The sequence below is a fragment of the Brienomyrus brachyistius genome, chromosome 20 (genome assembly GCF_023856365.1).
Source record: "Brienomyrus brachyistius isolate T26 chromosome 20, BBRACH_0.4, whole genome shotgun sequence".
Classification (NCBI taxonomy): domain Eukaryota; kingdom Metazoa; phylum Chordata; class Actinopteri; order Osteoglossiformes; family Mormyridae; genus Brienomyrus; species Brienomyrus brachyistius.
The window spans coordinates 35923-53114 of NC_064552.1; the positions used below are offsets into that span (position 1 = coordinate 35923).

General features: G+C 37.5%; 1 protein-coding gene across 2 annotated transcripts in view; it reads right to left on the reverse strand.

Moving 5' to 3' along the window:
* The window catches only part of LOC125715586 (F-box only protein 11-like), a 31006-nt gene extending 17606 nt beyond the window's left edge, over positions 1–13400 (reverse strand). The window contains exons 1-2 of one of the 2 annotated variants that reach the window (XM_048987326.1): positions 13320–13400; positions 12814–12887 (exon numbers count right to left, since the gene is read on the reverse strand). Coding sequence is in view for 1 of the 2 variants with exons in the window: in XM_048987325.1 (XP_048843282.1) it covers positions 12814–12901 (88 nt within the window). In the remaining variant the exon portion in view is untranslated. Of the gene's footprint in view, positions 1–12813; positions 13117–13319 lie in introns of those variants that run through there. The other variant, XM_048987325.1, reaches the window with a different exon arrangement.
* Positions 13401–17192: the final 3792 nt, after the last annotated feature.

The following is a 17192-nucleotide window of genomic DNA, read 5'->3' on the forward strand; positions in this document are numbered from 1 at the left end:
TAAACGTGTCTGATTTTAAACTGCAAAAAGTACCGCCACACCACCATCTTTTTACCTTGTTTGTCCACAATCTCTCCTCTTACAAAAGACGTTCAAGTGCCACTCCAGTGCTTATTGCTTCCATGACTTTCTAGAACAATAGCATGTGGCTCCAGTAACTGAATTTAATAAGCATAAGGATACTCTGAATTTATACAAACTACTTGCTTTTGGATGTCACAATACGCTTCTCGTTAATATCTTAGGCACACTAGTAATATGCTTACCAAATTGGGCGCGTAAGTAAATGTCCGTAAAGTACCAAAAGGACGGCATCCGGACAAACGTTTCACCCGTCATCTAAAGCCCTGGTGATTATTGCACAAGCTCCATATAATCGCTATTATAATGCAACATGGTTGCGACAGCCCTAGTCATAGGAATCAAACAGCAAGCTTTGCAATTTGCTGTTAAAAGTATAACTTACCACTGAATTTCTGGGTTTAAACAACAAATTTAGAAATTCAACCAAAAACTAAATTCATAACTAGATTCTGTCGATAACAATGTATTCCATGGACCACCGAATCACCCCTCCTCCGCTATATCTAGTTGTAATCATCTCAAAGCCACAATTAACAATGGGTTACATGTTAAACAGCTGCTTGCGAATTTAAGTTTCCCCTGTGTTGAAAAATGTACTAATACACTGATTAGCAAGACCAAATGGGCTCTGCCTAATGGTAAAGCTTTAAAAAAATGTAACATAGTTTTTCTTAATTATTCCTGCCTCATGGGATTCCACTGCTCAATTAAAAAAATTATATGCGTCAAAGACAAAGCATACTGTATTCATTCAAGATACGGATGGGATTGTGAGAAATTTAACTGATTTAAACAGCAAGGATGAAAATTGAGACTGATTCAGAGTGCCTATGCAATGTAAACTGATTTAACATGTACTAGGTAATCTTGAAACGCAACAATCATTATATTTCCAAGTTGCATTCCCTATGAAAGAGTAAAAATGTTCTAGGGAAACTTAATCCCACCGCCCTCCATCCCCTGCTTGGTGAATCCTATTGCCAAGATTTCAAAATGCCGAACTATATGGCAAAATAATGTTTTGAAGACAACAATATATACAAAGTATAGTGTGGTATAAGGGCAATATGGATGTACAAAAAAGCCTGATCTCACCGTAGGTGATTATCATGGTCCTGCAATGTGAGTATTGCATGTGCCTTCATTCTCTGGTGATTAAAGGGCCTGAAAAATACATCTGAACAATTCAACCGCAGCGTCTCTTCCCAGGAATCATGGCCTGGTTATTGAAGATAATCCAAAGACTTTGAAGTAAGCAGCTTAAACTAGGAACCATTTTCTTCTACTGAACTTAGACCAATCATACCATTGAGCAAAAGATACAAACAGAAGCACCCGGATAATATCTTCTGTGCAGTGATATGACTGATGTGTGGAGTTCAGTAGAAGAAAATAGTTTGTATATTAAACTGCTTGTTTGTATATTTTAAGAAAAGGAGCTTTGTAATTCAAGATGTTCAAATGTTAAAAAAGTAAAAGAAAAAAAAATAAGGTATTCAAATGTTCTACCCTATGAACTCCTTTGCTTTAGAAATTTCCCAGACATTCTACACTGTGTTCAGACAGATAATAAAATAGCTGCGTTGACTCGGACAACCTGCATCGGCCTATTTTTTCCCCCCACGCAGAAAACTGATCAGGAATCAATAAGGGAATTAACGAATCAACAACAAGCAAAATCAATAATGGCATCAGTACTGATAAAATCTCAAATTCCCATTCCTATTGCCATAGCAGGCGAACTTGAAACTTACGGGGTAACATCACAACTGATGAGTGACATGTCACATGGGGTGAAATTTGGTCAGGGGATGAGATTTTGTATGACGGCTGCAGAGATGTTCTGTGGAACATCATGTGTGTAGTCTGCAGGGAAATAAGCAAGTTTGGGAAATTATAGGGAAATGACAGGCATATTGTAATACTGTGATGCATGTGTGCATATTGAAGTGTAGGACGCATACATCTATAGACTGTGTACTGTTGTGTCCCTATGGAGGAATGATGGCATGGGCTGCAGTTACCAGTGATGAAATTGTAAGACCGTTCTGACTTGCAGATGGTGTAAAAACTAACCCCAACATCTACAGCCAATTTCTAGGAGATACCTTCTTCAAACAGCAGTACAAGAAGTAGACAGCAGCATTCAAAAAGGTTACCACATTCATGTAGGACAATGCCCCTTCCTAGGCATTAAAGCTTTTCATAGATTGGCCAAGAATGGCTTGAAAGGTGACAAAATTATGACCTGGCTCTTTTATCGCATGACTCAACATCCACTAGGAACTAGTGGACCTGACTAAAAGTGTGAGATTTACCAAGGTGGCAACTGGGAAGAAGTGCATTTCTCACAGTAGTTAGGTGGTTCTAAATGCCTCAGCTAATGTAGGAAATGAGCAAATCAAAAACCTGACTGGTTCAATGGACAACAGGCTCATGATGGTCAGTGAGAAGAAAGGTAGATATACAGGACACTACACTTGATAAAAGGGACAGTATATAACATCCAATAGTTAAATTCATATATGAACTTAAAACTGCCATTGGTGAAGAGAGAACAATCCATTTAATTTGCTTAATTTTCTATTTTTATTTGAGACAGACTAATGTAACATTTCTCTGTTTACTTAGAGCTAAAGAAAACTTCTAGATTCACTTTTACAAGTCTGCCTAAGTTTTGCAAAAAATTATCACCACGAAAAATACTTGCCTGATAATTCTGTTTATTTCTGGGTCACGCTGCAGGTAGAGAATCAAAGCAGCAGCACGCAAAAGTAAGCAAATTTACTAAATGTAAAATGGCAGGATAAGGCTCACTAATACTCGGAAAGGAACCACAAAGGCGAGCTTTATGTTACAGTGCTTTTGGGAAACTCACCACTGTTTTGTGGTGCACACCATCATGCTTTTGTGAAATGCCCCTCTTTTGTAGCCAACTACTGTAAATACAATCAAGACTCTAAGGGAACTAACTAGCTAGCTAAGTAAAAAGTAATGTTAGCCTTAGAGATGTACAAAATATTGGTCAACGTAGTGGTACTGGCCAATATTCATTAAATATTAAGATCAAGGATATCTTTATTGTCCCAGAGGGGGAATTTGTTGTTTAGTCGGCAACATCCACAAACATCACAAAATAATAAACAGACAATAATTACAACATAAAAATCAAAGTTATTTGATGCTGAGAAACGCTGTGACAAAAGCCAAGAAGGTGAACCCTGCTGTTACTTTCGTGGTAATCTCTAAAGCTTCATTATATTAAAACAATATCGCATAAGTTTGCTTGCTCGAGAAACACAGGGCATAGTTCGCTGAAAATGATGTACTATATTGCAAAAACATTGATTGCTGCACTTAATTGTGCAGCATTGAAGGTGCGTAGATTCATTTGCAGAATTTAACACCATTTCATGTAAAATTCAAGGTAATTTTATCTGAATACTGAAAAAGGATGAATGAGAAACATGATTCTTTTTCCCAAAACTGAAAAACTTAATCCAAGAGCTTTCAATAAAAACACACACACAGAAAGACAAAAATATTAGCTTGCATGTAGCATTTATAAACAGCCTAAGACCGACACTTATATACAGTGGCTTGAAAAATTCATTCAATCCTCTTATCAGATATGCCTGAATTACTAGTGATATGTGCACATATTCTTCCTGTCACTATATTTTATTGCAAACTCAGTCTCCAAGTAATTTCAGTTAAAATCATACACAGCATTATTTTTTTTACAAATAGTCAATTTTCCAAATTTTAGACTGTTGAAGGAACATACTTCTGGCACTATTGCCACAGCAATTTGTTTACATTTGATAATGACTAACAAGACTATTAATTATTATGACTACAAGCAAAACCTGTTTTCCAAAAAACATGTTTTCGCAAGGTATTACAGAGTAGAATATGGATGCACCATTCGATTGGCTGATGACCAAAAATGGCAGATTTTTGCTATGATTGGCACTGACTGGAACTCAGATTTTATCAAGTAGTTGAATGTGTTACTTTTTGTCCCAAGTTAGTGGTGGCTGATATGGTAATATCCCGATTACCGATTTTTTGGGATGTGCAAATCAGCCAATACTGATTTTTATGATACTGATTTTTGCCCCGAGAACAGCAAATACATACAAAAATCACATTTTCTTTACCTCAAAACGTCATTATCATAACAAGCACTTATTAAACTTTACAAATTCAAATAAATTAAAACAAATAAATAAAACCCCAACTACAACTAAACATTAATATATTCTTTAAAATAATAGGTGCAGCAAATAAAACTATGTAACAAGACCCCTTTTTTGACTTGTCACTTCAAATTCCATGTTGTTTCTACTAAACTTTACAAATAAATAAACCTAAACAAATAACACCCCAAATACAATGAAACATTAACATATTCTAATAAAAGATGCTGTAAGTAAAAGAACAAGGGACCTTTTTTGTCTTGGCAACATATTATAAAACAAAATGCCATAATTTAAACATTAATGGAAAGTTTCTCTTTATGAAGCGAAGCATTTCTGCCTTGTCACCTGAAATTCTATTTCTTGTCTCATCTGTCACATGTCCAACCAAGCTAAACAAGTGCTCACTCTCAACACTTGTGCATGGGGCAGAGAGGTAGGCAAGAGAAGCAAGTGCAGGGACACGATCTTTGTTGATATTCCAGTTGTTCAAGGCATTTTTACTTCGTAATTTCTTTGCTCATTTCACTGCTTATACCAACAAAAGACAGACGGCTGGCTCATAGACAGCTTCAAACATGCTTTGCTAGCAGCTTTCGCTTTGCTAGCTTCTTCAAACTGAGCATGTTCACTGGGTAATGTGTTTTTAAATGTCTAATTAAATTTGTTGTATTAAATGTCTTTGTATTGGTTCCCCCATGGTGTACCTAGTCCTTACATTTGCTACAGATAACAAATTTTGCATCTGCTTGGCTCACGCTGAAGAATTTCCAAATTACGGACTTTTTTGCGGGTCTGAAAGTACATGCAACTGCGCTTATGATTTATTGTGAATGCTCAAGATCGGTTCGTAATCGGAAATACGCGAGACTGATCGGGTGATGTTCTGCAGGCAAATGTGACCGGCCGATTCCGATTTTCTATCCAAGAACTTTAATTGACAACATATATAAACAAAAAATCAGCTTTTCTTCAATGCAAAATTTTATTTTCATAAAAAAAGATTTAAAAAAAAAAAAAAAGTTAAAAAAACAATTTCCCCCAAACTGGAGTAAGTTACAGGATCTTCTCGCACTTAAACAAGTCTCAACATAAAGTGCTCTGTATCTGGGAAAAGGTACAAATACTTAACTGAAAATAAGTTACTGTATGCTCAACTTTATCGGACATATTTTATTTTACCAAATAAGGGCAGGTGCAACAGATTTAAATAACAGAACAAATGTCAGTTACTTGCATCATGTTTAAATTCACTAGATAAAATTAAAAAAGGGTCACTGTTGTGTTAAGACAAGTCCACAGATTACAAACCTCCAAATAAAACTCCAGATAGTTGCAGGGTAATATTATTAATAACAACATCGCATGTTATTCACGCACAGTTCTTATATCGTTAGTGAACTAGATTAAGATCCGACTTTTTCATACCTTCGTGCTGTATTGGCATTATAGTAGAGGAGATTAAAGTTTTGCTAAAACGTTTTTACTGTCATAGGAAAAGACCAGTTTTAAGGATTTTTCCTTTTCAAGATCTAGTACACATTTAATAATTAGTTTAAAGTTTACCTCTGATGTCTCGCCACATTTTCGTGGTGGTTCCCCCATGGTTTACTTTGGCTTTACATGTATCACAAATTACAAGCTTTGTGTCATCTTCACTCACATTGACAAACTTCCATGATAAAGACATGTCATTAGTGTGTAGCTGTGAGGCTATTATCTACGCTGCTGTTGTAGTGCATGCATAAAATACTGACTAGTTCAGTACTGAAAATACATGAGACTGATCACGTGTCTCTGATCAGGGCCAAGCACACTGAAAAAAAAAATCGTCCGATTCTAGTCCCTGGCCGATCGATCGGTGCATCTCTGGCTCTATTCTACTGCACCTGCCTCTGATAGTGGACGTTAGCATGTCTAATGGTAATGGATATGGCCTTAAAAGTGGATTGGACAGTGAAACCAATTTACATGATACTCACTCATGATTACATGGTGGCTTGCTCACTGGGGGCTTTGGGTGCGGATGCTGTAAAGCGCTTTGAGACAATGTAATGTTGTGATAATGCGCTATACAAAAATAAATTTGTTGTTGTTGATGGTACCAAAATACATGTATTCCACAGCAAACATTACACAATTATGACATTTACTGTTAACACAAATACACATATGAATTTATAGTATGTAAAGAGCAGTGTGGTGCAAAACATGCGGGTAACTGCATAAGCAGTCCTGCTGACCAAGCCCAGAGCATCACATTTATGTCAGCCAATCATGGACAGTGGGTGGGATCAGAACAAACGAAAAAGTTCAACAGCTCATACAACATCATACTGTCAAAATAATGTGGATTCTGTTCCTTTTGTTTGATGTATACAGTCCACAGTGGCACAGACAAGGAAGCCAACAACTGACACTGCAGTGAGTAACATGCTAACAAAACACATGCATCCCATATCAGATATTACATGGTTATGACATTTACTATTCACAACATAAAACACCCGAATACGCATACTAATTTACATTATTTACAAATATTCCCACTGTGGTAAATGCATAATTAGTCCTGCTGACCGATCCCACACCATCACATTTGTGTCAGCCAACCATTGACAGTAGCTGGGATCTGAATAAATAAAGTTCACTTCAGGGACCCTACCCAGGGAGTGTGCTGAAATACACTACTAAAACCCTTATCCTTTCTCCTAAGGCATGCGGCCACTTTAACTGTATAAGTAAGTAGTCTCTGTTGTGCTTTCCTGATGACATCACCTGTGTTGTAGTGTCATTTCAGAGATACAAATTGAATCTGTATGATACTGCAAAGGCTATTTCATGTTTTTTTGAATGGTTGCCTGTATTCCTGGCTCCTATGTTTGTCAACACAAACCTTGAAACTGTTGAAGTAGGGAAAGCGATCTGCAATACTGCTAAACATCTTACATTTAAAAAAAGACTTTAAAGCACAGTTCGAATTTAGGCTTTTAGTGAATGAAAATCGTAAACTGCATAAAGCGGTAAGCAAGTCATAACCAGCATGGAATCCACAAGTGCAGATCGTTAACATCTGCCACTTAACACTTTCATTTTCAGTTAGCTAAAGCAGACTGGTGTCCCATCCAGGATGCATCCTTCCTTTGTCCATGTACTTGTATTTGTTTATTGAACCGTGCCTACATGCTGCTGAACCAAAAAAAATCTTATGTACATCTAAATCCACATCACTAAAGAAATAGATGTTGGAAAATAAAGGATCTCTGTACCTTTAGTTCTTCCAGTAGTAGTAAGGGTTTATTGATCTTTGTTGTGACAAGAAATTCTGTCAGATAGGAGTAAATCATTTTGCCAAACCAGAAGTTTGTCTAAAGAAGAAAATGCTCTGAACATAACCCTGTTTACAGTATTGCAAACAATGGAAAAACAATTATTATCTGAAGAATTGTTCTTGGTGATAAATGCCAAAAATCAGATAAGTTACTTGGCTATAGAGCTCTTTGATATTTTTAAATCAGTCTAAACAATATTGAGTCCTGATTTGTGGTGCTGATCATCGTTCTTTAGTTTCTGTGGAAACAATCTGTCAGCGTGTCAGAATTATATATGGTTTAAAAACAATTTGCAAACCATCTACAACAGTGGTTCACAAGCTTGCAATAAGCTATAGCTACACGGCACCATTATGATCAATGTTAGCATACACTGATACCATCATGCACAACATGAGCAATGAAAAACAAAAACACAAAAAAAGATTCAACTCTTTTTGAAATGTAGGCAAGAAGGCTGAGCTGAAAGCCAAATCATATTTTTGTTGTTGCATTTTCATATCTAGCTGTGTGTGCAGTCTGAGGCTGTTTTTCCACTGCTCCAGATTCCATGCTTTTGCCACTTCAAAGGAGAACCAAAAGTACAGTATTTCAGGGTGCTGGATTTTCACTGGCATAAAAACTCGTTCCACTGCTGAATGACATCACTATACAAAGCAGGGTATTTTGTACTGAATTCAAAAAATGGCTACAGTACATGATAAGGCTGGGTGATGAGTTATATCAATAGCAACATAGGATGTTGTGCATTCACATCACAAGAGCTGCGACAGCAGAGCTGAGATCAGGCTTTGTCATAACTCTCATACAGTCCGGACATTACAACATAGGGGGTTTGTTTCACTAAAATATTTTTACTTTGACACAGGAAATAAAAATTAACAAGCACTGCAATTTTAATGATTGTCTCATTTCAAAATTCTTTAGTACGTTTAAAAAAAAATCCATTTAAAGTTTACGTCTGCTGCTTCTGCATGAGCGCGGCCTGCCTTCACTGAAGCAATCAGCGTTTAAACGACCCCTAGATGGGTTTCAGAGGAATTTTGAACTCCTTTTTTGCTTTATAAATATCCCGATATTTATTACAACAAAATCACATGATCATATTTAAATTTTTCCCAATATTGTGTGGTCCTAGTGTATTATATTTAACATCTCCCAGTCAGATCACAATTAAAGCTTGGGTCTCTTCATTTGTCCAAGCACACATCGTTATTTTTGTACAACACACATCATTTATAGTTGTTTTCCAAGTTCTTAACTTGTTTCAAGACAATGACTGTATTCCGTTTCAGAGAAAAGCTATCTGGATAACTAAATTGACAATGAACACGTTTGCCAGTCCTACCCCAAAAGTACCAAAACACTATCCCAGCTAGTTTGGTACTTTGGGTACTGGAACTTTTGGTACTGGTATTAGACCAGAAATCAGTCATCAAATCTTTATTTATATAGCACTGTTTTAACCACAGGATTTACAATGTGCTTTACAGATATTTAAAAGAAAATAATTTTTAAAAAGCACACACAGGGAAAAACTATTATTCTTAATAATACCATTTTTAAAACTTATACAAATTCGACTATTACTATATTAAAATACCAGCAAAACACAGGACTTTAACTACAGATGTTCTTGGTAAGGGACTACAGACCACCCTGTCTGGTCCTCCTGCTTGTAAATCTACTTCACCACTAAAGGTGATAATCACCAGTTAGTCACTGTCAGATACAAACATCAGATTACTTGTCTGACATTTTTACTTACTGATACTGCAGTGTCACTCAGCCCTACTGTACAATATTAATAATCATAAAACTTTGAAACACTGTACACAGCAAGCACTGTATAATCAAGCAAGTTCAAATTAAGACAGATGGTTCAGAGGGCCACACCTTAAACAAGGATGCAAACTGGTACTTTTGCTTAAGCCATTTCCACAATACTACATCAAGGTGCCATTAAATATGTCTGGCATAATGAAGTAAGAAAATATTACTCCACTTTTTGTGTCAGCTCCAGAATTTTGTTGACATTGGTCAGATTTTCCTGAGACCTGAATGGCAATGCCCCCATTGAAAACACATAAGCAGTGTTATCCATGGATGAAGTGATTTGGCCTGTGGGTAATGTGACCGGGGGGCACTATTGAAGAGAAAAAATTATATATATATATATATATATATTGATTTATGATGTCATTTTCCCACTCCGTTCCCTCTGCAATTATGACATCTTTTTTGTGGTGCTTCACTCAACAACGTAACAGCCTAACTGCACTGCATACAGCCTAACTGTATGTAACTCAATTGAAATTAGTGGGTTTGTTGTGGATGAGTGTTGCGTACTCCCAACTAATATCAGTTAAGTGAATTAAGGGGGAGAACAGCCACCTCGCCTCGAACTGGTAATCTGTTACGGTTTTGCATTCACACTGGAGCCATGTCAGAAAGTTACTATGTTACTAGGTCCCCAGGGATAGATTAACGGGTAGATTTTACCATTTTCCTCCCATTTCCACATCACCCCATAATGGTAAAATGCAATATGCAGTATAGGCTCATAAGCAGGTATCAGTGTGTATAAATGGTAAGTGAGGTATAAGAGAGTGGAGAGAGATGTGTCCTTGTAAGCAGGTATCAGTGTGTGTAAAGGGGGCATGAGAGAGTGAGGAGAGAGATGTGTCCTTGTAAGCAGGTATCAGTGTGTATAAATGGGGTATGAGAGTGAGGAGAGAAATGTGTCCTTGTAAGCAGGTATCAGTATGTGTAAATGGGGTATGAGAGTGAGGAGAGAAATGTGTCCTTGTAAGCAGGTATCAGTATGTGTAAATGGGGTATGAGAGAGCGAGAGAGATGTGTCCTTGTAAGCAGGTATCAGTGTGTGTAAATGGGGTATGAGGGAGTGAGGAGAGAGATGTGTCCTGCCCCCACATAACAAAATGCCTGCTCTGTTTACCTGCCTTGTCCGTTTTTCTTTTGCCTGGGAAATACCCAAGTCAGCTCATTCTATTACAGCTTCATAAGAGCGTCTGCTAAATGACATCGTAATATAGCCTGTTAGGGAGTTGGTGGAGGGTGGCACTGTCATGTTTTTGATCTGACAATTAATTCCACATATTCACCATAATTTATGCAGTACAAGCTTTTTTAGAGAATGGCAGAAAAGTCATAAGATCATAACAGAGATACTTTATTCATAGCCATGGGGAAATGGTGTTAACTAGCCCATCTTGACACACACAGGTAAGGGCAACCTTGGGGGTCATAGCACAGGGTGTCAGCAGGTTAATCAGCTTGCTGTCCACAGGATTTCAGCTGGACCTCCTGGTCATGGGTACAGAGCGTTAACCCACAGAGACACACTGCCCCATAAATAAATAAATAAATAGAAAATGAAGAAAGTGTAAAAGACCATACTGCTTGCTGATAATAGAAAGCAAGAACATACGTATGCTAATCAGGGATTTGGGCCTTCAGGCTAACAGTCCGACAGCAATCGTGTAAAGAATTTTCACTCTTCACAATGAAGAGGTCAGCAACTTATCTTGCAACACAAAGCGGTGAAACGTGTTAAACACAAAAGTTTTATCTACAGTTTTCTGTCCATAATCTAAACAGTCACAAGAAATTTTATTATAACTGCTTCATTAAACATGCTGCTAGGCCTATACAAATTTGCTTCATTATAAGCTAGATATATCATGTAAATAACCACTGTTTACTAATCAAGCACATTAGCCAGGCAAGTCATACGTTACTTAAATCGTGGAGTTCCTTACATTTGTTGTCATAATATAATGGTAACAGAAAACATTTAAATAGTTTACTACATAGTTACAGTAAAACGTTTGTTTTAATAGTCTTACGTTCTTATGCTGTAGTAACTTGACAGTGTAGCACGCGAATTATGACTAAAGTCTCAATTTACATCTCCACATGACCCACATTGCTTAAACTAGTCTAAAAATAGCGAGAGCTAGTTAGCCTTTCACTAGTATACGGGGAGAGTTATAAAATGCAGCCATTGGGGCGGCTCTGTCCTATTAGTTAACCAGCAGCGGCTGACTGTCGTTGCTTTCCTGGACAGAAAGGGTTATTGGGGTAGCTCTGCGCTAACAGCCGTTAGCCTTTCGCTAGGATAATAGCAGCTTTATAAAAGCCAGTTATCAGGATAGCTCTGCGTTAATAAGCGCGTATTAATAAGCCTTTTGGTGGCTGGGTATTATGTGCAGTATTCGGGATTGCTCGTTTAGTTAATGAGCAGAAGCAAGACGCCGTTTTTGTTCAGGAGAGAAAGGCTGCGATCAGCTGACAGGCTACTTCGCAACAAAATGACATTACAGAGCTGTTAATGTTTCCAGTCGTTTACATTTAAAGGTTTTCCTTAATCGAAGCCTCGATAGAGGGACGTCTGAAAGCGAAACGTTTCCACACAGATGTTAATAATTTATTAGATGGTTTAGGAAAAAGGGGTGTTTCCTCAAGACAAAGGTGTCTGATCATCTGCAGCCAGAGCAAGGCCTAGTAAACCGCTCACCATTTTAATACAATGTCATCAGCAAAGCATCATTGAGACGTGGTCACTGCTATAAAAAATACAGAATTATGCCTTTACATGTTTATATTTTCAGCACTTTGTCAGCTGACAAATACACCTGAAGAAAAGTTCATAATTATCAGCACCCTACGAAAGCCGCAGCAAATCCGCATTATCCTCGATACGCCAAATCCCAGAGTACAGCCGAATTAGAAATGCAATATTTAACATGAATTAAATTAAATGTCTGCCGCAGGCAGGCCGGATTTCTAGATAAAAGCAAACATACATATAATTGTAATATGCTAACCCTAAAGATGGGGGAGCCTTGGTAGAAAGAAGGCAGCGCTCGGGAGACACAGTTTACGCTATCGGCTGGTGCCGGAGGGCCCGAGCTCACACCTGACGCTAAGGACGGTGTACTGGAGCTTGACGTGCGGCAATTTTGTCGCGTTAACATCAGCGATTCGGGAAGCAAGGTGAACCGAACAAAGCGAGGCCTTTTCAACCCAGAGGCGAGGAGCCGCGGTGTTTCCTACCCCCACACTGCGTCCTAGCTGTAAGTGAGGAATGGTGATTGCTGTGGCATTACTACAAGCGACTTACCGAAAAATCAGCCTCTGTCCAAAACCTTTCCTATGGAAACATTTCTTACCTCTTTCTCCGTTGTGCCTCTCCGGCTGCACCGGACGCGGCCTCGACACTCGCCTGGGTCTTCTGCTGGTCGCTCTGACGGAGTTCATTTGCGGATTTGGTTATTTAAAATTAAACGCAAACCCAGCCCTCCTGGTGTGACCGATAATCTTAACATGCAAATGTTAACTCAGCAGACTTCCTGGTGTAAAGCACTATGGCGCTAGCAAAGGCAAGTTGCGTTTTTCGGCTGTTATTTACGTTTTTCTCACTGCTCCCTCTTTCTTAGCCTCCCTCAGCTCCGTTTATCTCTTGCAGGAGGAGCCATTTACTCACAGAGACACGGCAAGGGGAAAAAAATCACAAGGCAAGAACATCCACCAATCGCTTACTACGTTTCATCGCTTTGGCTTGCAGCTGCAAATAGAAATGTTTTTCTAAAATGCTTCCCTTCGATCGGTCCAACCTCAGTATCAGAGTACGCATCACTTGGCTAACTCGGAAAAAGGACCATAACGTGTTTCCTACCAAGATCCGGGATCGGGATTGGGATGTATGGCCGCCTCGTCACTCAGTGTGCCGCCCTCTCTGTCTTCTACGGTTCCCAGGATACAACGGTACACACTATATGAAATGTCTATATAACACGGGGTAAATGCAGTCTGTAAATGAGTCTGTAAATTAGTATCAGCATGGCATTGTGTTATAAAAGCAAAATGTATAATGATTAATATTTCATTTAAAATGGCATATAACAGGTTGACACAGAGACTCGGTCTCAGACTCAGCTCTGTGTATGTTCCCTCCCTAACATCATTCAGGTAAAATTTTGACTACATCAAGTATCCCAAGCGCATGTAAGTGGTTATTAAAAATGAATGGATAACAGTTACAGCATATACAATTTCTATATCTATTTCATGGCAACTAATTTGAGGCTGTGCCAACTGCAGATATATTGGCATTACAGTAACACATACAGTAATAGTATTTTATTCCAAAAGAACTGAGTAATTGTTTAATAGTAAAAATTGATTTTTTTTAAGGAAGATTACTGCATTTCCTTAAAGCATGTGACAAAGGCTGATGGCATGAAACCATGTAATATGATAAATGAAGACTTCCAATAAATAATATTAAGATTTACTTTTTTTGTATTTGATAATCCATCCATCCGTAACTGTGCTTCTAGTGCACTATCACAGTATCACCTGGAGCTTATTACAGGAAGCTTTGGGTATGAAGTAGGGACACCCTATATAATATTCGCGGAGCATACACACTGTGGTCAATGTGAACAAAATTCACTAATGTTGCCATATCGAGGATAGTGCAGATTTTGTGGGGTGCTGATAATTTTGAACTTTTTACACCTATTCAGATGTAAGCTAACTTACCTGGATATACAGCAAAAATTACAAGACAAACAAAATGTAATTTTCAGACAGGGAACTTTTGATAAATATAATTTTGATTAGTATAATCAGCAGAGCAGCACAGGTTACTGTTGTTGGGCTGTTCCTTTCTCTAATCTGCATAAACAGCCGAGATTGCGCCGTAGTAAATGCATGTTCTAAAGCCTGCAGAACTACCATCATCATATGGGTTGGGCAATATGGTAAAATATTTTACCATGACATTTTTTTTATATATATAAAATGATATTGATTTTTATCACTAAATAGTTATTATTTATTTCAGTGCTCAATTTTGATTTTAAATTCTCTTTGAATTGCCCTTAGAGTAAGAACATGAGAAAAGATGACAAATTTAATAGACTGCAAACTGATGTCTAATAAATAAATCAGTCAAAAATGTATTTCCTTGTCATAGGGCTAAACAGCAGTACGTTTTGTCCACCGTCTGCCTCGCTATTCCTTCCAGGAAATGGATTTGATCAGGGCTGGGTGATATGCCATAAAAATGATATCACAGTATTTTCAGAGATTTTCACAGTATTGATATTTCTCACAATATTCTAAAATTTGCATGTAGAAAACAGTAAAATATGACAAGTGGTTTTGAGTTTTTATTTTTTGATTATGATGACCACATTCTTCTAATAATAGATATGAAGCATGTGACGTATAATGAAAAATTGCACCAACCACAAACTCGTACCTTGATGGAATTTGTGTAAAAATAGTACCTTAAAACTGTTCATTATGCAAGAAAACAAGTATTTAGCTTATATCATGATAAAATATTCAAATTGATGGTGCTATAAATGTTCATAATCATGATACAATATTTTTTTTTTATTAATATATCACCCAGCACTAATTATACCCAATGTGATTGTAAAACCACGGTTAGGTAATAGGTGCTGTGTGTTGCAGTGTTAACATTTTGCCAGTAGAGGACGATAACTGAACATTTCTCACTAAGAAAAAATACATATCTATTTTCATGCAATATCAGCATGAAAGGATCACAGCTGTAAACATTTTAAAAACATTATCTGTTCCTTTATAAAGTGTCATTATTATTATTAGAATTATTATTTTCTCAGTGTGCTTTTAAAACCAAGAAGCCATTTTGGTTACAGTTTTAATCTGATTATTTCACAGTTCAGTCAGTATACGAGGTATTACAGATGGATTGCAGGTGAATTCAACTGCTGAAACCAGTCTGATTTATACAGGAACCTCCCTATACGGTAGGTGCTCACATCAAGTTCAAGTCATTGGATCCGTTTATCAGAGCCATTAATGGACAGGCACCCATCTCCATCAAGATGATTCTTAAGACCTACATCTCATCTTGACTGTTTGGATCAACAAATCAATGCCACTTGCAGATCCTTCCACCATGTGAGAAGTCTCATTCTAGATGTTTCTTTGTGTGAATGAGTTGCTGAAATGCATCCAGTCATTTAGTCTCTTTTAAACTTCAAGAAACACCTGAAGATCCTTGTGTACCTCTACTAGCCTGATATCACTCCATGTTCCCTTAATGCTCTCATTGTTGCACTTTGCTGATTTGAATAGTTCCCTTGTTAGGCTTAAAAGGTATTGTCTTACTTTTGCTCAAATACTTACATTCTTTCCATAATTGCATTCATTGGAAGTTTAGCCTAGCTGCACTTATGTCTAGTTGATTCCTTGACAGCCATATGTTTGTAATGTGCTATTCGTCTCACTTGTTGGTTGCTTTGGAAATGAAAACTATGGACTATGGGTCTACCTTTCATATTTTCTGGTCCAGGATGGATATGCCCTTTAGACACATACATTTTTTTTAGTTGAGAGAAGTACATGAAAGACAGGTAGAACACATGAGAGTATTAATGATGCATTTTGTCAGAATGCTTTTACAGACCCCTCAAAGGTCATAGGCACATGGTTGAAGATCCTTGCAGTACAATTTGACATGCAGTGCTAAGTGACGACTGCTTTTAGTGGAGCAAACTCTAGACTTTCCGCTTTGGTATAATTTCATCTCTACTCATATATTAGTCATTACTATAAACATTATAGTACATATTAATGTTAATTACACTGTAATCCTAAATATTTTCCATTGACTGCTAATCTCAATCCAATGTAGCCCTATTTAGCATATATCAAGTATTGTTTGACTATTAACCTGGTGAGCTGATGCTTAGAAAGTGATGCTGACAAAATTGTGTTTTTAACAGTTTTCATCAAGTGCACCCTTTTCTGAAAGAGGTGTTATACAAATAAATTTTAAACGTGAACAGAATACACCAGCTTACATTACTGATTTGCTCTACATTACATGTGCAACATAAGCACAAAACAAAAAAACATCATTATAGCAGGAAAGCACATCTGTCAATTCCCTATAGTTCCCTTGTCAAGGTTTTCACTTTCTTTACGTTCCACGTCTCATCGGTTCCCGTCGACCCAAGAATGAAATCGCATCAATCAGCCCTTTCAGAATCTCAGTTTTTTCTCACAGTGCTGTTGTTTGGCTCACTGGAGATGCACATTATAACTGAATTCTATCTAACAATCAGCATGAAGGAATCACAACCCATCTTATTATATGTCACAGTCTTATGCTTGTGTCGTCTTTTTAATTTGTATTTTTTTTTATTAGACTAAAGCAAACCATGCAAAAATTCCAGTGTATCTGTACCCTTGTCCCCCTACAATTGGCAAACATAGTTTCCATTCAGTTCAGGTCGACCTATCAATCCTGACACAGGTTGTCACTTTCTGTCTGAAGAAATAAGGGAGGCCATTCCTCCTTTAGATCCATGATGATAAAACTTACCTCAGGTATTGATTGTGCAGTCTGAGAATCGTATTCGTTCAAAATAGCACATGGTGTTTTATTCCTCAGGTCACATAGTAATATGCAGGATGGATTTGGACATCACCCCTACAGCAGGCTTGTGCAATAGAGCTGCAGAATCACTGTCATTATCTGTAT